Source organism: Megascapheus bottae, chromosome 17 (genome assembly GCF_031878675.1).
Source record: "Megascapheus bottae isolate mThoBot1 chromosome 17, mThoBot2.hap1, whole genome shotgun sequence".
NCBI classification, from domain to species: domain Eukaryota; kingdom Metazoa; phylum Chordata; class Mammalia; order Rodentia; family Geomyidae; genus Megascapheus; species Megascapheus bottae.
The window spans coordinates 3631789-3656597 of record NC_143525.1 but is presented as its reverse complement, the minus strand read 5'-3'; the positions used below and the strand labels follow the sequence as shown (position 1 = coordinate 3656597).

The 24809-nt window shown below is 52.3% G+C and overlaps 1 protein-coding gene across 4 annotated transcripts in view; it reads left to right on the top strand.

The window, feature by feature from the left end:
• Pemt (phosphatidylethanolamine N-methyltransferase) overlaps nucleotides 1-20290 on the top strand; it is a 67861-nt gene extending 47571 nt beyond the window's left edge. For all 4 annotated transcript variants that reach the window (XM_090351564.1, XM_090351562.1, XM_090351563.1 and 1 more), the window contains exons 3-7: nucleotides 5958-6073; nucleotides 13318-13463; nucleotides 15750-15861; nucleotides 19621-19695; nucleotides 20013-20290. In XM_090351564.1, coding sequence (XP_090207690.1) covers nucleotides 5958-6073; nucleotides 13318-13463; nucleotides 15750-15861; nucleotides 19621-19695; nucleotides 20013-20073 — 510 coding nt within the window. In that variant the 3' untranslated portion in view covers nucleotides 20074-20290. The remainder of the gene's footprint in view (nucleotides 1-5957; nucleotides 6074-13317; nucleotides 13464-15749; nucleotides 15862-19620; nucleotides 19696-20012) is intronic.
• Nucleotides 20291-24809: the final 4519 nt, after the last annotated feature.

The following is a 24809-nucleotide window of genomic DNA, read 5'->3' as shown; positions in this document are numbered from 1 at the left end:
CTCTCTCTGTCTCCCCCACACCTCATGCCTGTATTGGGGCATGAACTCAGGGCTTCACATTCTCTGCTTTTTCATGCAATACTGTTGCTCTACCATTTGAGCTACAGTTCTACTTCTAGCTCTCTGCTGGTTATTTGGATATAAGAGTCATAAAACTTGTCTGCCGTGCTGGCTTCCAACCTGGATCTTCAGATCTCAACCTCCCGGGTAGTTATGATTGCAGGTATGAGCCACTGGTTGCCTGGCTGTGCTGTCCCTCTTTCTGAAGTTACTCTGAAGCCTCAACCTCTGTGTGAGAATGGAGAGTATTACCCATACTCTTGTGTATTTTGTTGTTGTTGTTTTTGCCAGTCCTGGGGCTTGAACTCAGGGCCTGAGCACTGTCCTTGGGCTTTCTCAAGGCTAGCGCTCTTCCACTTGAGCCACAGCACTTCTAGCTTCTTCTGCGTATGTAGTACCAAGAAATTGAACCCGGATCTTCATTCATGCTAGGCAAACATTCTACCACTAGGCCAAACTCCCGGCCTCTGGGTGGTTTTTAAGACCAAATGAAGTCAAGCAAAAGTATTGTGGACTACACAAGATGAATCCATGGGGTCACGTTCATTAGTGGCATTTTATATGCTTGCTGTCATGACTTGAGTGTGTTCAATTTGGATACCTTACTGTGTTCTCCAAGACCAGAGTTGTTACAGGTCTGAGCCACTGTTATAGGCAGAGTGTTCCTAAGTGGCCTGCTTTCGAGGGTGGTCATATCCCCCAGGGGCCTCCCCAGTGAGCCCTACAGCCTGCACAGGAGTCACTACCCAATACCCTCCCAGATTTGGGGCCAGTCTACCTGGCCTGTGATACAGGGCCCACACGAGTGGAGCTTTGGTGGACTGAGCCCTTCAGACAGCATGACTGCTTTTTCCAGACTCTTAGCAGCAGCTGGTGCCATGCCAGGAACACACCAGTAGGCCAGAAGAACGGTTGGTAGCATTGGGTTGGATCTTAAAAGGCAGAATAAAGCAGCCTATCTAAATAGAAAGCTTTTGTGCATCAAAAGACATTTTTAAAAATTATATGGCAGCAGTACTGGGATTTGAACTCAGGACCCTGTGCTTCCTGTGCAAGCACTCTACCATTTGAGCTATACTTTTTGCTTTAGTGTATTTTTCAGATAGGATTTTGCATGTTATGCCCAGGGCTGGCCTTGGACCAAAATCTTCCTACCTCCACCTCACGTCTAGATGGGATTATAGGCTTATACCACCACACCCAGTAAACGACATTATTAAGAAAGGGAAAAGACAACACACAGAATGGGAGGAGATGTTTGTAAATCATATATCTGCTAAAGCATCTTATTTCCCAAATATGTAAAACTCAATTTTCAAAGTGGGCAAAGGAGCTGGGCACTGGTAGCTCTTGCCTTTAATCCTAGCTACTCAGGAGACAGATCTGAGGATTGTGATTTGAAGCCAGCCCAGGCAGGAAAGCCTGTGAGACTCTTATCTCCAATTAAATCACAGAAAAAACTGGAAGTGGTGCAGTGGCACAAGTGGTAGAGTGCAAGACTTGATCAAAAGGAGCTCAGGCTACACGCCTAGGCCCAGGGTTCAAGTCTCGGGACTGGCAAGAAGATAATAATAATGATAAATTGGAGGGGGAGGTGTGGCTCATATGTAAGAGAGCCAGCCTTGAATGGAAAAGGTTAAGTGAGAGTGAGAGACCTTGAGTTCAAGCTCCAGTGTGGGAATCCCAAAATTAAAAGTAAAGCAGGCTTAAGGAGTATGCTGAGTGTAGCCCTGGACCCTGCAGAGGACTCCTGGGCATTGGGTCCCCCTGCAGCTCCCAAAGATCCTCTGGTCATCCCTCCTCCTGGGAGAGAGGACCGAACTTCCCACCAGATCAGCAGATGCCATCTGGCTGATAGGTTAAAGGGCTGTTTACCTTCCAGGAGAGCTGGTTGGCTGTGTGGACAAATGACTGAAGGGAAGGCCCAGAACCCCTCCCTGGCTTTCCTTCCTGTATGCCTCTACCTGGACCCCTCCCAGCAGGGCCTCTGCCCAGCGGCTCTGAGGACAGCCTTTCACAGAGCTGGCTTAGGCTCTAGGATGTGCTCAGGAGCTGCCTCTTGATGGCCTTGGGCAAACTCTTCCATAGCTCCTGGAGCTGGTTGCAGAATTTCTCCCCCATCAGCTTCCAAGAAAGACCTGGTCCTTTTGAGAAGACAGACTGGGCAGCAGGCAGTCTTTGTGAGGCCAGAATAATGATAAATTCCCTCACTGACTTTATTGCACCCAGGACAGGGCCTAACAAGCCTTCTAGAAGTAACATACTAGAGAGCTATGAGATACTTCCTATTGATACTCAACTTACAATGAGGTTCTGCCCTGTAGGAGCCATTGTAATTTGAAAATATCTGTAGTCAAAAAATGTATTTCAGGGGGGCTGGGAGTTTTGCCTAGTGGTCGAGTGCTTGCCTAGCATGCATGACGACCCAGGTTCGATTCCTCGGTACCATATACATAGAAAAAAAAGCCGGAAGTGGTGCTGAGGCTCAAGTGGTAGAGCTCTAGCCTTGAGAAAGTCCAAGGACAGTGCTCAGGCCCTGAGCTCAAGCCCAGGACTGGCAAAAAAAAAAATGTATTTCAGAAGCCTGGTACTGGTGGCTCATGCCTATAATCCTAGCTACCCAGAAGGCTGAGATCTGAGGATTAAGGTTCAAAGCCAGTCTGGGCAGGAAAGATCGTGAGAATCTTATCTCCAGTTAACCACCAGAAAACTGGAAGTGGCACTGTGGCTCAAGAGGAGGAGCAGTAGCCTTGAGCTGTAGAGCTCAAGGCCCAGGCCCAGAGTTCCAGCCCCATGATCAACCAAAAACAATGGATTTATGGGGCTAGAGGCATGGCTTAGGTGACAGAGTGCCAGCCAGTGAATGAAAGCCTCAGATACCAAGTTCAAGTCCTAATCTTGGACAAGGGAGGAAGGAGGGAAGGAGGGAGGGAGAGAAAGATGGAGGGAGGGAGAGAAGGAAGGAAGGAAGGAAGGAAGGAAGGAAGGAAGGAAGGAAGGAAGGAAGGAAGAAAAAAAAAGGAATAGTTATATATTGCTACCCCTGGAGCTTGAACTCAGGCCTGGGCACTGTCCTTGAGCTTTCTCAAGGCTAGCACTCTACCACCTGAGCCACATCACCACTTCTAGCCTTTTCTGTATATGTGGTACCAAGGAATCAAACCCAGGGCTTCAAGCATACTAGGCATGCACTCTCACCACTAGGCTATATTCCCTTCCCAGGAAGACATATTTAATCCATCAAACTTAATGAACATCACAACTCTGTCTCACTTGCTTTCAATATGCCAGCAACATCCACATGTTAGCCTATATACAAGTCTAGCAAAATTATAGTTTAACTGATTATATTTCACTCTATTTTTATTTTTGTGCAGGTACTTAGGGCTTGAACTCAGGACCTGGGCACACTCCTTTTAGCCTTTTTGTTCTAGGCTCATAGTCGACTGCTTGAGCCACACTGCTCCACTTCCAGCTTTTTGGTGGTTAATTGGAGATAAGAGTCTCATAGACTCTCCAGCTCAGGCTGGTTTCGACCTCAATCCTTAGATCTCAGTCCCTTGAATAACTAGGAATACAAACGTGAGCCACTGGTGCCCCATAAAAATTTTTTTTTGATGGTACCAAGGTTTGAATTCAGGAACTTGCAACTAGCCTGTTAGACAGGAAGTGTAATATATATATATATATATATACATATATATATATATATTTTTTTTTTTTGCCAGTCCTGGGCTTGAGCTCAGGGCTTGAGCATTGTCCTTGGTCTTTCTCAAGGCTAGCACTCTACCACTTGAGCCTCAGCACCACTTCCGGCTTTTTGCTATGTATGTGGGGTACGGAGGAATCGAACCCCGGTCTTCATGCATGCTAGGCAAGCACTCTACCACTAGGCCAAACTCCTAGCCCCGTGGAACTGCAATATTTGAGCTCTTTTTTGCTTTTATTTTCTGAACAAGGTCTCGTGTGTTTGTTTGCCCAGGCTCTCCTCACACTGCAAACCTTCCTATTTCTGCCTCTACAGTAGCTAGCTGGGATTACAGGCTTGAGCATGGTGCTGGGCTCAGAGCCCGATATGTAAATAAAGTATGAGATAGCTCATGTAATTTATTGAGTACCTGATTCTAGAAAGTTCTGGCTGCAGAGCACTGCCTGTTACTTTCCTTTGGGATCCAGAGCTAGCTAGGAGCATTTGCTGCTCATTGTCGAAGAGAGAGTCAGCCTCACAGCCAGTTCCATTAGTCCAGGAAGGAACAAAATTCAAAATCCAAAGTACACTTTACTAAAAACATGCTGCTTAAAAAAAAATTCTATTGTTATATTAAAGTGTTCTGCATAGGATTGCTATTTCATAAGTCAGGTAGTTAGTACAATTTTGGTCACACCTTGCTTTTTTTTTTTAACTACCAAGTTAAAAAGAAAATGAAGTTGACACACTATAAATTGGGGACCACCTGCAAATGCACATACACACACATATGCACTCATATTCAGAGCCCAGGCAGGTGGATTGCTTGGGTTAGAGCCCCAGGTTGTGTGTTGGCTCTTTTGCCTTGTCCCTGTCTCCTCCCTCCCTTCTGCCAATGTACTCCTGTACTGGCTCCACTCCAGTGCCAAGGCACTGTGTAGCAGGAGCCCCTCAGGGGTAAAGCAGCCTCTCTGGGATGTGTGGGAACTCTGGGTTGGTATAGCCAGCCAAGAAACTAGAAGTAGAATCACCCCTAACTTCTCAGCAGGTTTGCACATGAAAGTTGAGGATCAAGATGTGATTAACTGGAAAACAACAACTAGGAGATTCGAGGCTGAAGTTAGGCATTTGCATATCTGTGTCTTCAGGAGAGGCTCAGGCAGTATTAGGGGTGTGCATGGGGGCTTACCTTCTACCCTTTGGATGTTTGCTGTGGAAGAAGCCCCAACAGGAAGGACCCACCCCTGGGGTTCAGGTCATGACACAATTTGGTGTTCCTAGTGCTTCTTTTGGCTACCCTTGGCTGCTTCTTGCCTCCTGGGGCATTTCTGGAATTTTTTTTTCAGTATGGACTCAGGACCTGTCATACCTGCTAGGTTTTACTACCTTCAGCCCTTTTTTGGCTCTGGTTATTTTGAGATGGGGTTTCAGTCTTCCCTCCTCATCCCCCCCCCCACATCACCCTCATTTTCTCCTCTAACGTTTATGCCTAGACCTCAATCCCGTTTTCTACTTCCTGTCATAGCCGATGATAAATACGTACCACCACACTCAGCTATTGGATGAGAAAGGGGCCTTTCCTGGGGCTGGCCTCAAGTAGGTAGAATTCTAAGTGTGTGTCACCTTGCCCTGGCCCCTTTTGTAAGTGTATGCAGCAGGATGCTGTGGCTTCAGGATGGGCCTGAAAGTTTACCCTTCCCTCTTTTCCCTATATTGGCCTAAGGATGTGCTTCTTGGTGGGCACAGTCATTATTTGGCTGTTGTCTGGTCCTGTTGTCCATCCAGTCTGAACCAAGAAAGGGTGTAAGTCCCATAGAACTGGCCCTCAGTCTGGCATGGTGGTTTATGCCTCTAATCCTAACTACTCAGGAGGCCTAAGATCTGAGGATTGTGGTTCAAAGCCAGCCCAGGCACTAAAGTCCAAGTGACTTATCTCCAATTAAGGGTAGGGAAGTAGCCTTAAGCTGAAGAGCTCAGGGTCAACACCCAGGCCCAGAATTCAAGTCCCATGACTGAAAAAAAAAAAAAAAAGAAAAAAAAACTGGACCTCAGACCTACCCAGTTGCCTGGATGGGTACAGGAGCTATACCTAGGCAATTCTTCCTTGGAGCTCAGCTCAAAACCTAGTAATGCAGACATTTGCTCATCGCTTTTCTACCCAAGACTCTACAGGCAATATCTCAGGTCTTATTCTCTGATTGTCATGCAGGTGGCAAGATGGGAGCAGAAAACTCGCAAACTGAGCAAGTTCTTCAGGTCCCCCTACCTGGCCTGTTACTGCCTGGGCTGTGTCATCTTGCTCCTGAACTTTTTACGCTCATACTGGTAAGTCTCCCCATCAGGCTGACCACCTGGCTCCTGGCACAGCCCCGTTCCTGTGAGAATGCATGGCCAGAGATGGAGGGCCATACAGGAGTCCAATGTCTGAATGGGAGAAACTCTGCTTTCAAAGACTTGGTGTCATATCAAGCCACCTGGATTTCTCTAGCCACAGAGGAGGAGCCCTCAGTGACCTCAGAAAGGGGACAGTAGGAATGCTAAGTAGCTAAGTAGCTGGGAGGAGCAGAGAGAACAACCTCTCGATAGCCCTCTCGCTTCCATCCCTGGAGTCCCCTGTTAGAGGTGCTGAGGTAGGAGGCAGATGCCCTGATTTGGAATCTCTAAGGGCCCAGCCACCTTCCTAGGCTTGGACCAAAGCCACTTAGCACATTTTTGTACCTTGCTGCTATGAGCAGGGGATGGAAACCAAGTGGGATGCAGATATGCTGATCAGCTAATCAGGCTCCACAGCTCCTGGAAATGGTTTTTGCAGCTGTCTTTGTCCACACAGAAAGGAAGCTCAGTGAGCAAGAGGAGACAGTGAGACTTGGCAGGGATGGTGGTCTGCCTGGGGCATCGCAGCTTCATGGGGAAAATCCCGTCTAGTTAGGCCAGAGGAATGCCAGCAGTGCTACTGGGCCAGGCTTATGGGATGGGGATCGCTAAAGGGGAGGGAGAGGGACCTGTTTCCAGCCCTGCCTCCCAGAGGGCATCCTGCTCAGTGTTGCATCCTGTCTTATAGAGGATGGTTCTGTGGGCTGTATCAGTAGGACAGGGGGAAAGAAGACTCACTGCTTCTAAGTAGTAGCTTCTTATGGAAGCACCGAGGCTGAGGGCTGGAGAAATACACAGTTCCAGGCCAGGCATGCATCAGCAGGGGTGGGCTGGGCTGGGCTGGGCCAGACTAGATGAACCCAGTTCATGCCTAGCTGACCTTTGACCTCTTTGCCTCCTGAGACGCACTGATTAAACAAGTTGGTTGCTCTAGGCCCTTCTTTCTGCTAGACCTCATTCCAACTGTTCACCAGGCTGGGGCTTCACATGGGTCTGGTTTCTCCCCCACACTCCCCATTTCGTACATAGTGCCAGAGAACCCCCTTCCCAGCAGAGTCTAGGCACACGGGGGGGAGGGGATGGCTTCCATGCTGTTCAGAGGGGCCATGCTTCCTGGCCTGATAGTGCTGTGTATATCTTCAGCAGGTGTAGATCCTCAGAAATCACTTCCACTGCTTCCCCTCACACACACACATCCCATACAACTGGGGCTGGCAGCAGTCACAGTACTGGAGGCCCTGGAGCAGTGGGATGCAAGTTAGAAGCAGAGTGCAGCCGCCTACCATGTGCCTCCTGTCACCCTCTCAGCAAACACATCAAGTATTTAATGCATATAAGATGCAGAAGAACACACATGGGGAGCAATCTGCTACCCACGTCTCAGCTGCCCTTTCAGGAATCAGTCTCTTCTGAGGCCTGGAAGGTGGTGCCTCGTGGCTGAAGTTGGTGAAAGCTGTTCCCCGGCAATGGACAGATTTCCTCCATCCCTGGAGCTCCAAAGCATGGTGTACCCCATGTATTCTTCCCCAGCCCTGCAAACACAGCACTTGAGCTGTTCCACCCCTAGCCATGTTCCTTGAAGCAGCGCACATACTCCCCTGAGCATCTCAGTTGTTCCTAACCCCCATGTGATCTGGCCCACTGGGCCAAGGGCCTCCCTTAAAATAGAGAGAGGCCTGATTCCTTCATTTGCACAGGCACCCCAGGTAAACCTTGATGACTCTAGCCTGAGCCTGCTACTGAGACAGGAGTGAGATGGTGCAACTAGGTTGGGTAATTCAAGTGGGATCAGCCGTTGAGCTAGATGTGGGGAGAAATGGGGAACCATGGGAGGTTTGGGGAGAGCCACGTTAGATTTTGGATGTATATAGGGCTTCCTTGCCTCCCTGAGCTAATCTCACTCATCTGTTCAGCTGACAGCCCCGCTTCTAAAGGGAGGACTTCCTGAATGTGAGCAGGAGGGGGCCCCAGGCCCAGAAGCAGCTGTGGGGCTTCAGATAAGCCCTATGTCTGCTACCCCACAGCTCTGTGCTGGTGGCTGGACAAGGCTGTGGTTGTTTGTGCTGTAAATCAGCTTTCTTCTTCCAGATGGTAGGCATTGCTCCCTGAAAACTCAACTGATGAGAGACCGGAAGTGCAGCAAAGCTACTTGGCAGCTTAATGATATGGTTCTTCCCCCTCCTTCCACACACCAGTGTACACAGCTTGCCCATGGGGCATTAGCTGGTTGGGCATAGGATGCCCAGGCCTTCCCAGACCTAGGAAACCCAGGGAAGAGTGTGTGATAGAGGCGAGGCATGATGTGGCCAGGCCTCCAAGAAGGGGGACAGTGAATGAGGGGTTCTGTGAACACCACTACCACTGGCACACTCATGTGGCACCTATCTGTTAGTCCCAGCTCCTCAGGTAATAGCTAGAAATGTTTAAGAGACCACTCCACAGCTGACCTGCCTGGCTGGCTCCATGTCACATCCCCTGCAAAGGCTGGAAGTCCCAAGGAGCCATGGCCAGTTGGTGGCCTGGAGGCCTGGCAGGAGGAGCTTGTAAGGAAGAGCTGGCTGGTTATTAGAGGCTGATGGTGCTAAGACAAGACTTAAGGGGGCAATTAATACAGACCTGTTAGCCCACACTGTGGCAGCTTTAGTGTGGTAGGGAGGGAGCCTGACACATAATAGGAGGGGGCATCTGTTTAAACCCATCCCCCAACCAGCTCCCTCCCAGCCTCCCAACTGGCCTGGGCTGGATCTAGTGGCCTGGAGTTGCTGCCCTGTAATGAACCCACAGGCATTTGCCTATGCCTTGGGAGATAGCTGCTCTCCCCTCCCTCACACCCCCCACCCCAGCTTCTGTCCCGACAGGGAATTTCTAACAGCTAGAAAAGTGAAGAGGGGGAAATCTGGGTGTTAGGCTTTTCTGGGCCTCAGAAAAAGGAGAAAGAAAAGGCTTTATCTCAGTCATTGAGGCCAGAGTGGGGTCTAGGGGCCAGGTAGTTCTGCAGCGATGATAATAGTAATTGGACACGCCCACTCCACCCCCAGGAGCTGCCCTCTGGCCTGAAGTTCCAAGGGGCAGTGCAACCTGGGGTTCCCAGGCCCAGGACGATACTGGAGATACTGGAGATTGTGTGCGTGTGGATCTGCAAGTCCTGTGTTGCCCAAGGCTATATACTGGTCATGGGGAATCAGGAGAAAAACCTTCGGCCTGACTCCTGCATGCCATACTCCCCACTTCTTGCCTCACTCGTGACATTACACAGACCCTGGGCTGTAGGTGGTTTGGAAAGGGATTTGCAGTGCATGGGAGCCCCAAATTCAAGTTTGGGGTCTACCAAGGAGAGAACTGCATGGGTTACTATTTTAATATTTGTCTGTTGGAATATGAATTAGAAGCCTGTCGTGCCAAGTTAAAGGAGAGACAGCCCAGGCTATGCAAGGCTGCGGCTGACATTACGCAGGCGCACTAGAAAAGGCTGAAGTTCGGGAAGTATTTCCTTACAGTCACACATGGGAACAGGGGACAGGCGTGTCTCGAGGCCGTGGAAGCTGTGGAGCTGTGTGTGTGTCGCCTGGTGTGAGGTTTCCGGGATTTCAGGAGAGCAGAATGCAGGTATCCACAAGTCACGTTGGTGACTGAAAGTTCAATCTAAGTTTTAAAAATAGCCCCTGAAGCACATCAGCCAACCTCCACCCACCTCCCGCCCAGTGCAGACTATTTCCAAAGGAAATCGCTGTTACTTCATCTGCCACGGAGTGCCTGGCCACCGAGCTGCTCATCCCCTGTTAATTCTGCCTGTGGAATGGACTGTGCTTTCTTGGCTTGCTGATGGGCTGGAACAGTGGCCTCCTAATTGGGCATCGATTCCAGTAAATCCGTCATGTGTCACTGAGCATGTGTGGCCCTGGGCCCATATTAGGCCACCAGGGAGGAGCCGCTGCTGGAGTAAATAGGCTCTGGAGCAGACGATCTATTGAACACTTTGTGGGGGAGTCTGGCCTGACCCTGGAACTCGTTTAGTCAGTGTGGACAAGAGAACTGAGAGGTTCATCCCTGGGCTGGAGTCACAGGCAGGGCTGGGGAAAGAAGCAGGCGGCTAGACAGCCACCTACCACCTGTGCTTGTCAGGAATCTCCTTCCTGCATCGGGCTCTAGTCTCATCCTTGTAGAAGTGAGAAGCTCCCCTTGCACTGGTTGTGAGCTTTCAAGATGCTGGTAGAAGGCTGGATGCCTGTAATCTTGACTACTCAGAAGGCTGAGACCTGAGGATCATGGTTTTGAAGTTAGTCAGGACAGACAAATCTGTGAGACTCTTATCTCCAATTAATGAGCAAATAGCTAGAAAGAGAGATGTGGCAAGTGGCACAGTGCCAACCTTGAGAAAACCAAAACAAACAAACAAAGCTAAGCTGGAGTAAGAGACCTTGAGTCCAAGCCCAAGACCAGGAAAAAAAAACAGAAGGTGTGTGTAGGGGGAGATGCAGGTGGATCCAGGTAACAGAATGAGGTGGTTCCATGTGGAATACCAAACCTAGACTGAGCAGCTAGGCTGGCTTGGTTCTCTGTCCCCGGGGCAGGAGGAATCAATCAGGATCTCCCTCCAAAATGACCCGCTAGCCTCCAGGCCCTGGCCTGCCCCAGCGGTCACCATGTTTTGCAGCCTGGCTGGCCTGTGCTCTGCTCTCTACCACGTAGACACAGAATTCCCTTTAACTCCACCAGGCCCCAGCCTCGAGGCATCCAGCCCTGGCCATTCCTCTCTCTGAAATATTTCTCCTGCCTGCTTCCCCTTTCCCCTTGCTAAATTCTTCCTTCAGCTCTTTCTCCCTGCAGTGTCCCCATACCACCACCCTGGCTAATGGCCAGTGGTCATCATATTTGCTTATCCTATAGCATGCACTTCCTCTTCCAGAGTCTGCCTTGGCTTGCTCCTGTCATTTCCACTGCTACAAGTCCCAGAGCTGTGGACTGTTTCATGTGTACAGCCACTCAGCAGCAATGTTGTGCAAGGAGGTGTGGGAGGAGGCACCATCACCTCTCAGAGGACAGACCGAGGTTGGGGACCCAGGTCCGTTGGAAGTGTATCTCCCTCTTCTCCCAGGAGCTAGTACCTCACATGTGGTCATTAGAGACTGGAAAACTCAAGTCAGGCCTCCTGCCTTTTGTTCCGGCAACTGAAACCCAGAGGCTGGCAGCCAGAGTCACCCAGCCCCCAAAAGCCTCACCCAGTTCCTTCCATGGACTCTGTTGCAATGTAGCTAAGAAGCTGTGTGTGACTTCACCCCCAGCAGGGCTGACTGAGCTTCTTTACCATTCCTACCTCTTAACATTTGCAAAGGGAAAAGTAGGGGAGGTGCTGAGTCTAGGGATCCAAGTTGCAGGGATCCTTCTGCAGCATGGTCCGTAGAGTGGAGCGAGCCTGGGTTGCACTGCTGGCCAGAAGGCTGGACATAATTGTGGCAGCTGTGACCCTGAGCCAATCCCAGCAGGGTGACCCTGAGCCAGGGCAGCAGCAGCAGTAGTGAGGGAGGTTGGAGGTGGGTGGAGAGCCAGGGATGGATGTGGACAACCTACCCAGTGGCTGGGTTTGCCCTGACATCATGTGCTGCTTGGGGGCAGGTCACCTGCAGGCTTCTGTCAGTGTTTGTTCCCAGGCCTTTGTTCTCTATTTGTTCGACACATCTGCTGGCCAGTGTTGGGTGCCAAGAGATTGTCAGGGAGAAGAGCTGGAAAGGTAGTTGTAAGGAAGTGGTCCAGATGCTTATGTAGCCCAAGGATCAAGTTACAGCAACCTACCTTCACCAGTGAGTGGGTGAAGGAAGATAATAAAGGAATTCCGTTTGGAAGAGCCTGGCCAACAAAGATGACTATGGTGAACGGATAGGTGAATGTATGGGTGGGTAGAAGACTAGACGGCTATGTAACTGGATAGATGGATGGGTAGGTAGATGTACAGATGGCTGATGGGTGAGTCGATACATGATTGGGTAGATGGATGTGTGGGTAGGTAGATGGGAGGGTGGATGGAAGAGTAGAGGTAGGGAGCCAGGAATGTAACCTGGAGGTAGAGTGCTCGCCTAGCATGCATGAACCCTGGGTTCAATTCCTCAGTCCCACATATACAGAAAAAGCTGGAAGTTGTGCTGCGGCTCAAGTGGCAGAGTGCTAGCCTCTAACAAAAAGTGTCTAAGGACAGTGCCCAGGCTCGAGTTCAAGCCACAGGACTGGCAAAAAAAAATAAAAAAGTAGAGATAGGCAGGTAGATGGGTAGGTAAGTGGCTGGCTGGCTGGATTAGATGGGTAGGTAGATGGTTGGGTGGGTAAACAGATGGACAGGTAGGTAGGTGGATGGATAAATGGAAGAGTAAGGATGGATAGGTTGGTGACTATGCAGCTGGCTGGCTGGGTAGGTGGATGGGACGGTGGGTGGCTAGAGAGGTGGAGAGGAAAATGGAAGGATGGGTGGATAGATGGGTAGGATAGCTTCTCTGTATGGCCAGCAGCTCTCCATGGCTCTTCTGAGCAGTGCAATGGGGAGAGTGGGAAAAGTGTGTTTAACACATGTGCATCCACACACACCCTGCCCTGTGGCATATCCCTCGTGTCCACTGAGCGTCAGTGCTCTCACCAGCACCCCTCCCTCCCAGTAAGGCCAGCCTGTTTACCTGCAGGCCCCCTGTACAGGCGGTCACCTGGAGAATCTGAATCCCCAAACCTGTTCCTGTGCCATCAGTCACGGACCCTTGGCTCAATCTTTGAGCAAGACCTTCAATCACAGAGCCCAAAGGAAACCCAGTAGAGGATTTTAAAGGCTAAGGGGGGGCATAAGGGGCCTCTGAGATAACTTAACACTCAGGCCAGCTGAGTGTGACCTTGAAGCCAACAGAGCAGCCTGAAACCATGTATCTGCTCAGAGAATGGGGTTCCCATAGCTACATGTGGCACTCAGCAGGCACAGGTTGCACGTAAGTCAGCCCTTCTGGCTTCTCTTGAAAAACCAAACACCCTGACAGGCCTGGACTCTCCTGTTTCTGTCCCCTCCCTTGTGGCTGGAAGAACTGGGCAGTGTTCTGCTCAGATCCCACTTGCAGCCTCCTGAACTGCCCTTGAATGGATGAGTCCTGGGGCCAGTTACTCCAAGAAGGGCAGACCCCTGCGCCACGCACCGTGACATGCTATCTCTCCCTGTCCCCCACCCACAGCTTCACACAGGCAATGTTGAAACAGCCCAAGATGGAGGTCCTGGAGAACCCCGCTACTTACTGCCTGGGCCTTGTGCTCCTGGGCACAGGTGTCGTGTTTGTGCTGTCCAGCTTCTTCGCACTGGGGTTCACCGGAACCTTCCTAGGTAAAACCCTGGGTGGGGGTCACATTGGGCAGGTACCCTGGCACTCAAGTTAGAGCGAAGCACAGTGGTTACCCTGTGATATACCCCGAGGAGCACTGGAGACCCATGGTTAGGATGGCAGTATGGGTTTTCCTGTCTCACCTGGCTCTGAGCTTCTGGCTGGGAAGAGCTCCTCATATGGGGCTGTGGGCCACCACTTACTCTGTTGCAGACGGCCTCCAGCCCAGTTTGCATGGAGAAGTGAGGTGGTGAGTCACCCAGAGGCCCAGTGACAAGATGCACCGTCCTCACAGTCACCCCTGTGGCTCCCCTGGGCAGTTCCTTAGCACTGTTGGCTGCCAAGCCAGGAGGGATCTTGGTTTTCTGTGTCTGGGCCATAGGCAGAGCTGGTGCCAAGTCTAAGGTGGGATCAGGAATGAGGGACAGTCTTTTCTCCATTCCTTGCTGCTTGTGGCCCTGGTGTTTTCATTTGGCTAAGCCAGATGCCATATCACTTTATGACAGTAGGAGAAGAGGAGAGGATACCTGCAGGGGAGGATGACAGCTAGGGAGGTGTGAGAACAGGCATGCTGAGAAAGCGGCAGCTGTAGTCCACTAAGGGAGCCCCACACAGTGCCCAGGCTGACTGCATGGCCCAGCTACCCCACTCTTTCTCAGCTCAGCCTCCCAGCTACAGGCTCAGGACTCTGGAGGACACTCAGGAGTGCAACAAGCCATGTTTGATTTCAGCTTTCTGGGGCTGTGGCTGATGGAGTCATGCTTTGCCCTCTGGCTAGAACTGACCTGTAAGAGGGATGCCAGCCTGGGAAGTGGGAGATGGGAGTACTGGGACCTGCCAGGTGTGAGCAGGATATGGGGAAGACAGAAGGCAGCCTGAGGGGCAACAGACCTGCCCAGAGAGGTGGCAAGGTACGCTGGCTGCACAGTGTGTAGTCTGCTGAAGGTCAGGCAGAGGCCCTGAAGTACAGGCAAAGGCTGAAATTTCATTCCTGGCAAAGAGGGAGCCACAGAAGGGCAATGTAGAGTGGAGACTACTCAGGCAGAGGACAGAGTTGGAGAGGGGCAAGGAGCAACAAGAAGGATCTCCCCAGCATCTGTGAGCTGGTGCTGTCCAGGTCCTAGAAGACAGGTGAGCAGAAGGGCTGCAGGCAGCAGAGTCCAGAGCTCCCATAGTGATGGGCTGTTAGGAGGACAGGCATGGAGAGAGGCAGAATCCCAGGTAAGGGAATGGTAACTGCAGCTTTGGGACCACCCTCTCCTGTAGACATGGCCTAGAATCTCCAGAGGGGCCCAGCGGGCTTGGGATGTAGAGCAAAGCAGTCACTCCCCTGACTCCCTGTGAGTCAGAAACCCCTAAGGGGTTTCTATGCCACCCGCCGCCCCGCCCCACTGCCCTGCTTCCTGCTTCCTGGGAAGAAAGAGCCTCCCAGCAGTCTCCAGGGGGCTCCTCAAGCTCCCTGCATCCTTTGTCCCCAACAATGGGCAGCGCAGCACCCAACAAGTCCCCTCCTGCCAGCAGCTCCCCATTGTAGGCTGGCTGCCCTACTTTCTGCCCAGGATGGATGATGTGCCATTGTCCTCCCAGCCCGGCAGTAGACAAAGCAGGGAATGCTGTGGAGAGGAGTGGTGCGGTAGCATCCCTTGTTCTGTGGCCCTAGCAGGCCACCTGTTCTGGCTGAGACTGGCCCAAATGGAGAGGCCCTGTTACTCTGGGCAGGTGGGTGGCTGACCCGCTGTCTGGTGGTCTGGTCCCATAGTGTCAGCTCTGGACTGTCAGGTGGGAGACAATAATACTGTGGCTGATCTCTCAGAGGACTGAGGTGGGCAGGCCTGGAGAAGAGGGCACAGAGCCACCCTTAGCAGCCAGCCAGCCCCAAGGGGAAACTAAGTAGACGGAGGGAAGGGATGGGGCAGGCCTGCTTCTAGAGGCAGAGTTGGGATGAGGCTCTAAAGAAGAGGAAAATGCCCATGAAGGAAAGAAACTGTACAGAGAGCAGGGGAAAGCATCCCAAGATGCTTGCACCCCAAGGGAAGGTGCAAAGGTAGGAAGAATTGGGGGGAGGTGGCTGGAGGCTGGAGCAGATGGGGGTGTGAGGGACAGAGCTCAGTACCCCAGCCCCTGGGGACTCTCTGACCCACTTTGTGGGTGTAATTCCTTACAATCTGCTTAAAGCCTCCCAGGGGCAGGACCCCATCTCACCCCCACGGGAGCCTCCCTTAGTGTCAGCATGTCCCTGAGGACAAATGGCCAGCGGACCCGCCCACCCTGCCCTGCTCCTTCCACAGGTGACTACTTCGGCATCCTCAAGGAGGCCAGAGTAACCACATTCCCCTTCAACATCCTGGACAACCCCATGTACTGGGGAAGCACCATCAACTACCTGGGCTGGGCCATCATGTGAGTACCAGGCCTTGTGCCCACCCTACTGGCTTCCTGGGACCCCCCCCACCTCAAGTCAACACTAAGCTCTCCCCACCTACATCCTACCTGTAATCTTTGGTCCTCAACACAGTACACATACAGCTGTGCACACACACACACACACACACACACACACACACACACACACTCTTCCCACTGCCACCACACTTGGGCCTTCCAAACTCAGTTGGAGATAAACCCTTCCTCCAGGAAGCTCTCCCTGACTTCCTCTGCTAGAATTAGTGATTAGCAGCTCATCTCTACTGGGAGGTCCTTTCTGCTTCCCTGAAGTACTAAGGAACAGTCACCCCAGGCTCAGGGTGGCCAGTGCAGAGCTCTCAGGAGTTTGTGGCACCCTGAGCTGCTTCCTAAGGACACAGGCCATGTGGTGTTGAAGACAGACTGGCTGTGTGGGGGACAGAGTCTCCATCTGAGGACACATTAGATATGGGCCATTACCCCGCCTCCCACAACACATCTGTCTCCTGCCTCCCAGGCCCTCAGACAGGCCTTCCTGGTGCCTGAGCACTCAGGCGTGGAACCATGGTGGGGCCAAACAAGGGGTTCCTGGGGGAGCAAACCTGGCACCAACCTCAGGCTTTTCCCTCTAGTCCTCTAACAAAGTATGGCTCACACTGAGTTCAGGGTCCTCGTGACCATGATCATCCCTGCCTGGTGTGTTAAGAGATCCAGCGAGGCAGAGGGAGAAGGGTCAAAGTGCACACCCTTCTCCTAGGACCTCACCCCATCCCACCTCCCCACCCCGCAGCAGAGGACTGAGCTAGCCTTGACCACTGGTCTGGTGCTGCTGGCTGGGAGCTGAGAGAGTGGGCACCCTGCTGGCTCTGCCGGTGTGCGGCCTGGCCATGGATGCCGCTGGGAAAGCTGGCAGCCCAGCCTATCACCCCCAGGTTCTTCTGCCACTCTTCTGAGATCCTGGATCCAGGCAGGAAAGGCCTTTAGGACGAATCACTGTCTACTTCAGTGGGGAATCATGAAAGGAAGTAAAGGGCTATCAATCCAACCCCGCTGTGACAGATGGGGAAACTGAGGCTGGGGTCTGGACTCACCCCAGGACAATAGCATGTCTGGGGCAGAGATAGCCTTGGTCCCCAGTTCCCTGGCTCGTAGAGCACAGCCTGGTAGCTTCATTTGTTTGCTTTCTTTTTCTTGCGTGGGTGGACATTTCAGAAACAGGAAGTGATCTGTGGGGTCAGGTGGACCCTGGTGACTAAGTCCTTACATGTTGGCCAGCATGGCAGGGTCTGGCATTTTCCTGAGCCTCCAGTCAGGCAGCTGGTCCGAGCCTGGGGACTGTCTGCCAATGGACATGCCACAGGAAGGAGGCTGCCCTCCCTGGATTGGTCAGGGTGGACCTGCCCACCAGCAAACCTCTCTGCAATGTCTCTCAGAGCTCTCAGGAACCCTGTATGGCTGAGACGATGACTGAAGGACCAGCTTATCACAGAGTCCTTGCCAGGGGCCAAATTCTTCTTCTACCAGGAGGGACAGGGGTCAGTCACAGGCTCCAGCTGGCCACATAACATGTCCCCACATACACACACACAGGCTAGGACATAAGTTTTGAGAGCTGTGTCAGCCCCAAGAATCCTCTACAGGCCAGGTGTGGTGGTTTGGCCCTGTAATCCTAGCTACTGGAGAGGCAGGCTTATCTGAGGAGGATGATTGGCTAAGGCTCAAGATCCAGTCTGAAAAACAAAGGAAAAAGCAGGAAAGCCTGGGGAATAGCTCAAGTGGTAGAGTGCCTGCCTAGCAGTTTTGAACCCCAATGCTGCCTCCCCCAAGATTCCCCCCCCCCACACACACAGCCCTCTATAGGTATAGGGACAAAGAGGACAGAATCCTAATTTAGAGCCTGCTGAGCCCTTGGGGCTTGTTTTTCTGTAGAGGCCCAAGCCGAAACCAGAAAACTCAGTACAGACCCTGGCCCCTCATGGAAGTTGCTAGGTCAAATCTATCTCTGGGCACTGTGTCTCCCCAAATAGCTTTGTTTCCTCTCAAGTCTGGAAGACACTGCCACAGTGCTCTAAGCCAGACACTGTTGGCTCAGGTTTGGGGGAGGAGGGGACTGAGAATGAGAGGCTCAAGTTTCCAGGCTGACCTGGAAGAAGCTGGGTGCAGTGGCAGTGGTTGCCATCCCAGCCCCTGTGGGAAGTATAAAATAGGCAAATTACATGTCCTGCCTCACAGATACTGAGCAACAAAGAGGGCTAAGGGCACGGCTTGAATCATGAGTGTGGGTCAAGCAAGCCTGAGTCTTTGCGTTCAAATACTGGAACTTCCACCGAAAAGAAAAAAAAAAAATCAAAACATTACAGCCCTTCAGGGTCATAGCCCTTGTCTACTCCAGAAGGGTCTTTGGTTAGTGTCATATCTCCATGTGGCAATGGGCTGGCTCCATGGGCAATGTTAGGTTGTAATGATAGCTGGGCTATGGGGAAGGTGGATTTCCTGCTCCGTGTTGTGCAGAGGAGGGGTCTTGAACCCTTCATTGCCTACAGAGAGGATGCAGCTGGATACCAGGTGTGTCTACAGCCTGGACTCTGGCCTTTGCTGCCTTTGAGCCTACCCTGCTTCTGCCAGACAGATAACAGACTGAACAGTGTGAGGTCCAGAAGGCTGTGAGGTAGTGGGCAGGGCACACATGTCCCCTTGCCCTCTGTCCTTGGACATGGCAAGGATAGCAGAGTCCCCTGTGGCTCAGAAGCCTGACTCCAGCTCTGCCCAGGGGCTCCAGCTCTCACCTTTTCTGCTGATGTGGACGTAGCTGTCCAGCCCCTGCAGGAGCACAGATCTAGAGGTAACCATAGAAATAGATGGGGGGCCAGCTTGACGGCAGCTATTTCTGGAAGCCTGAAGCACGCGCGTGCGTGCATGGGCTCCTCAGTGCCGTCACTAACAAGCTGCCTGTATTTGTTGGCACAGGGAGGTCAGAGACTGGTCACCAGCAGAGAGCCATGACAGATGCTCTGCCCAGCCCTGAACCCACTGCACACACTGCCTGGGCTTCTTGTCCTCAAAGTTGTGGCTACTCAGGCTCTTGGAGCCCACACTGCCTAGGCCAGGCGTGTTGGGGGGAGGGAGGAACCAGGATGGTAGCTATGGAGGGTCCCGGGCTCAGGCGGTTGAGACTGTCCACAAGATGTATGCTCAAGAGACCCCTTTCCAGGAAAGTCTGTGAGTCCAGACCCTGATGACAGTGATCCTAGCTACTCAAGAGAGTGAGATCTGCAGATCCCAGCAAGAAAGTCCATGAGATTCTTACTCCCAATTAATCACCCCAAATCTGGAAATGGAGCTATGGCTCAAATGGTAGAGCACTCAACCATGTGCAAAAAAAGCTAAGGGACAGTTCTCTGGCCCTGAGTTCAAACCTCTATATAGGCACAGAAAAAGAAGCAAAGCAAAACACCCGAGCACATGGTGTCTGGTGGGCAGGGAAGCATCTCCTGTTGCTTAGCTACCTCCTGTGCACAGAACAGGCTAGACGGAGGGACTGTCCTGAGACCCTAGCTCCAGGCTGGGGCTGGGACAAGGAATCAGGCTGTCCATCAAATCCAGTGCACAGTGGATCAGGATCATATTGACGGGACCCTTACTACAAAGCCCAACTCAGGCTCCGCTTGTTCCATCAGGGAGCTGCAATGTCGGCACAAGGGCCCACTGAGGTGGCAGGAGGGGGCCGGGCTCCCTGACCACTGTCTGTCTCTGCAGGCATGCCAGTCCTACGGGCCTACTGCTGACAGTGCTAGTAGCCCTGGTCTACGTGGTGGCCATCCTGTATGAAGAGTGAGTAGGGCTGTGGCGGGTGAGGGGCGGAGGCAGGGCAGCTAAGCTGGGCAGCCTCTCCTTTGGAAGCTCAGCCCTGCACACCTAGTAGCTGTGAGACCCGGGCGGTGGGCAGGAGTGGGCAGTGGCCCTGTCCTTTTCAGGCCCCCACTCCTGCTCTCAGAAGGCTTCGGGCCGCCCCAGGGATGGTGGGGCGGTGAGTTCCCTCTGCTCTGTGGGAGAGGTCATTTGTGTTTTGGTGGCATAGGACCCAGGGTGGACTCAAGCGTGTGCGGGTGCTGTCACCCAGTCAACTGAAGCCTTCTCCCACCCCACAGGCCCTTCACCGCAGAGATCTACCGGCAGAAAGCAGCCGTCAGGTCGCACAAAAGAAGATGACTGGGCTGCCTCGGACCTGTGGAGGGCTCACCTGGCCTCTCAGCCCACGCCAGGCTCCCAGCTCTGCTCTGGGACAGCATTGTTCCATGCCTGGCACAGGCCAATCCCGTGCCTTGGAAACCACTGCCTTGGGGGCCCCAGGCTGCTGCGTGGCCATTTTGCGCCCCCCTGTCCTCAGTGTGCCCCATTCATCAATAAAATACCCCTGACCCCAGCACCCCCACCGGGCTCTGTCCATCCCTGTCCATGGTTGCTTCAGGAGGGCAGAGCAGGGCATGGGAAAGGGAGGCCAGCCGGCCTCAGTTCTTGCTCCCATTAGAATCTTGCAGTACTGAGCGGAGACACTGCCTTCAAAGAAAAGGGACTCAAAAGGCTTTATCCACTGGCTAGGCTATGCCTACAACTCCTCTCCCAGGCAGCATGGCAGCCTGGGTCACCAGTGCCCTATTAACACTTCTGGTCTTTCAAGTCTGAGGTGGCCATGTGGCAAAGGTGTCACTCTGTCATCCTTGGCCTTTCCAGTGAATCTGGGGAGATGACAATGCTGCACCACTAAGATGACGGGTGTGCTGCTAGGGGTTGGCAGCTGGTCCGAAGAGACAAGCATGTGCCAGGCGGGGCACTGGTGACCAAGAGTATAGGCTCAGGAGTTGCCATGGGGACTGCAGAGGTGACCAAAGGAGAGACCGCTACCCCTCCTGCCATCCATGCAGCCACTTCCTGATGTGACCCCCATTCTGTACTGACAGCTGTCCCCATCTCAGCACCAGGACCCTGGCTGAGGTGAGCTAGTGTCCCCTAAACTCAGTGGGCTTTGGAATGACTGTCCCCCCAGCTTGCCACCATAGACAAGCGCCTCTTGAACTTTCCTTGCTCAATATCCCCCATGGGCTTTCCCTGTTTGTCCAGGAGGCTAATCTAGATCCCAGAAGGCTTCCTGTGGCTAATTCTGGCCTTTGGCCTGTAGCTCAGGAGCTGTGTGACACAGTACCCAAGGGCTTCCTTCTCCTAACACCCCAAGTTATCGTCATCCAGGACCCCAAGGCCATGGCTTGAATGGGGATTTACGTAGTACTCGGGATGCAAGATCTTACTGTATACTCAGGTGCATGGAGGGCTTCTAGAGTGGGGTGGCATCTAGACCTTCCTAGGGTTAAATGTGGGTGCCAGGACCCTGCAGGGATGAGGGTAGAGCCATCAGTTAGAGCTGTAGGCTATGTGGTCAGGAACCAGACTCTTCACTTAGTTAGTATGGCCTCATACCCTTGCTTTTCTAGGCCTGTGGTAGAGGTCAGTCTGTCTTCCTCAGGGTAGAATAGAGGGAGCCAAGGTTAGGCTAGGTTGTCTCTTGCCTGTGCCCTCATTATCCCAGATGCCATGCAGATTCACCCCTGCAGCCAGGCACATGGCCCAAGTTTGGACTAGAAAGAGCCTGGAGCCCTTGGCTCAGAAGCAACCATCTCTGTGGGTTTTCCTGCTCTTCAGTGAGGGTGCTCAGAAGCCTTCTATGGTCATACCTGCTCCCTGTTGGGCCCAACACCCTGTGTCTGGCTGTGTGCTTGCTCAGCATAGTCTGTGTGCACAGGCAGTGAGAGGAGAAACCAGGGACCTCAGCCCAGCTCAGCACAATGGGTCCTCTCCACAGTTTCCTTCTCCTCCCATCCACTGTGGCCCACTCTCACCATGCTGGGCTGCCCATAGATGCCACCCTCCTGTCAGATGTGGATGGGACAGGACACCTCCATAGCCCACATTGTCCTTGAGATAGCCTCAGGACCCTCCCCTTTGTTGGGCTCCAGAGTCATCCTCAGACCTCAGACCACTGCTACATCTGTCCTTACTGCCACCACCACCATCACCTGAGATGTTCTCCCCTCCCTCCTGCCCACCACACTAAGTCTTAGGGGCAGTGTAGGCCCTGCCCTTGGGGCCCTGCTTTCTCTCAAGGACAATCGCTGTGAGATCATCTGCCTCACTGCTGCTGCTTCTCTAGGAAGGTGAGGTCTGGGAGGTGCACAGTGCCTACAGGATGAGAAGGTGGGTATGGTGAGGCATTTTCCACTCAGAGCACAGCCTGTGCCCAGGACCCAAGGCCTGGGGAGGTGCTCAGGTTCTCTAGCAGTGGAATGAGAGTGGGGGAGAAGCCCCAGGGATGGGGGTGGGAGGACTGAGGGTCCTCAACAAGCAGCTGTCATCCATCATTTCGTTCCAGTGTGAATTCAGCATGCACTTGAAGGGCAGCTCATGTAACCCATACGTGGTTCCCCCGCTGTAAGTGGACAATTGGACAGTGTGTGGTCTCTCCACAGAGCTGTATGGCCATCATCGGTCACTTTGTCACACTGTGCCTACCTACCTGCTGCCACCTTACAGTTCTCCTCTAGTGTTAGCCAACCACCCTTTGCTGTATGTCTTGGGATTTGTCTGCCCTGGACAATCCTGAATGGAGTCACAGTATCTGTCCTTTGTGTCTAGCCTTTGGTCTTCAAGTTTCATCCGTGTTGTATCAAGTGTCGGTGTTGTCTGTTTTGTTGCCATACACATATGTGCTACATACATATACTACCATACTATCTAACTTAGAAGAAAGGTTTATGTGGCTCCTGGCTCTGGCAGGGGAGAAGTTCAAGATGGGGTGGTATTTTTTTCTATTACATGGCAGAATACATGAGACAACCCACTTATAAAGAAGAAAAAATAGTTAATTGGTTTACAGTTTCAGAAGCTCATGGTGGCAAGGCATCATTGGACTCACCTTGTGGCCAGGAAGGAATGAGAAACTGGAAGGGGTCAGGGTCCCACAATGACCTTCAAGAGCATAGACTAAATAGCCTAAAGACCTCTCACTATGCCCTACCCCATCAAGGCTCTACCAACTTCCCCAAACACCATCCTCGGGATCAAACAGCACATGAGCCTCTGGGGACATTTGACTTCCAAACTATAGTAGGTAATTGTGTCTGCCACGGTCCTTGCTAGTGAAGACTCGACAGAATATCGAGGTGATACAAGGAAGGAGTCGGAGAGTTGAACAACATCCCAGCTCATGTCTCTACTGCTCTTATACAAAGTCACAGTCCCATTAAGACTGTCCCCTCTCTTAGCACCTCATTCGACCTCTATCACCTCCCAAACGGCCCATCTTCAAACTCCATAGTCGACTAAGTTTCCAACTTTTAGTACATCCCAGTGAAGATTGCACTGCAGCAAACCTGGATTTCACATGTAAACCGCACCACTGTCTCCTTTCCTTTTCACTATGGAACAGCATTACACTGAGTGGGTAGCCTGTGCACATACTTATCCATCAACTGGTAGCCACCTGGACTATTTCCACCTTTGGGTTGTGGTAAATGATGAAGTGTATGCTAGTTCTCATTTCTTTTGCATCTATACTTAGGGGTGGAATTGCCTGGCTATGATTGACATATTGAATGCCCTGTAGACATTTTTCCCATGATGTCTGCATCATTTTGGTAGCATAGTCTAGGTGACCTGGCCCAGCTTGCAGGTGAATGACTGAGCATAACATCTGCTCTAGGATCGGATCTGTTCTCGTATCTACTTCCTGTCCCTTAAAAACAAAACAAAACAACACAAAACACTCAGGGTAAATGTGATAAAAAGGTGGCAGCTCCCAGGAAAGCCAGGGTGGGGGCGGGGAGCGGGCTTCCTGGAGGTTCTCACCACACTGCCTCCAAGCAGAGCCCTGGGACAGAGCTTTCCTTCCCTGAGCCACCTCTGAGGTCAGCTTTCCTTGGGGTCTACTTGGGAGACTGTACCCAGCTCTGGGAGCCTCAGGAACCCTCATCTGTACAATGGACATCTGCCTGCCCTGTGCCCAGGGCTTCACCTGCTGCCCAGGGGGTCTCCTCAAGGTTTCTCAAATCCACCTCAGGGTCTGATGGCCTCCAGAGGAATCTGACCTCACCGACAGTGTTCTAGGCTCTCTGTTTGCATACTACTGTAAGATGGGAGCTCCCTCCCTCGATCAGCCTCTCTGTTGGCCAGAGCAGGGCTGCACAGCTCAGGGCACTGTGACTAGGCTTCCTAGGTGCTCTCAGACAATTCTCAGCTTGCTGAAGATCCTGAAGAGGGAGGGAAGGCCAGCTCTGTGGCTACATGCATTGGGTCCACAGATGTCAGCAAGAAGGGCAGAGTTGGGCCTCAGGTGAGGGACACAAGGCATCTACTCCCATGAGTGCGTCATGCACCTGTCATTAGAGGTGTCCACAGGCTTCCATGTGGACTCTGGCTTAGCATGCTAACAGGTAAATCTCTGATGGATCAATTCAACTTCCTCTCTGACCCAGCTTCCCAGAATCTTCTAAAGACCAAATGGTAGGACTGACACAACTGCTGATGGGCCTGCTGTCCACTCCTCCTACCACCATTTATTTGGTCACATGCTCACAATTCTTCCATTCTGAGCAGGAAAATGGGTGCACTACAAATAAATAACATTTACAAACAGAATCCCAGAGATTCTGAATCCAGAATTCCAAAGGCAGCTTGTGGCCTCATTCTACAAACATGCAGGGAAACAGTTACTAGTGATGTAACAACATGGAGCTGTCATGACTCTGGACAATGTGAAAGCACCACTGTTGCAGATGAGACATGAGAAGTGGGGTGGCCACTCCTGGTGTGGGGCCAAAGTGGGTATGGGGATAGATAGCTGGATGGTTCCTATCCCCAGTACTCTGATGAGTCAAGCCAGGCAAGGGCCTGGGCTA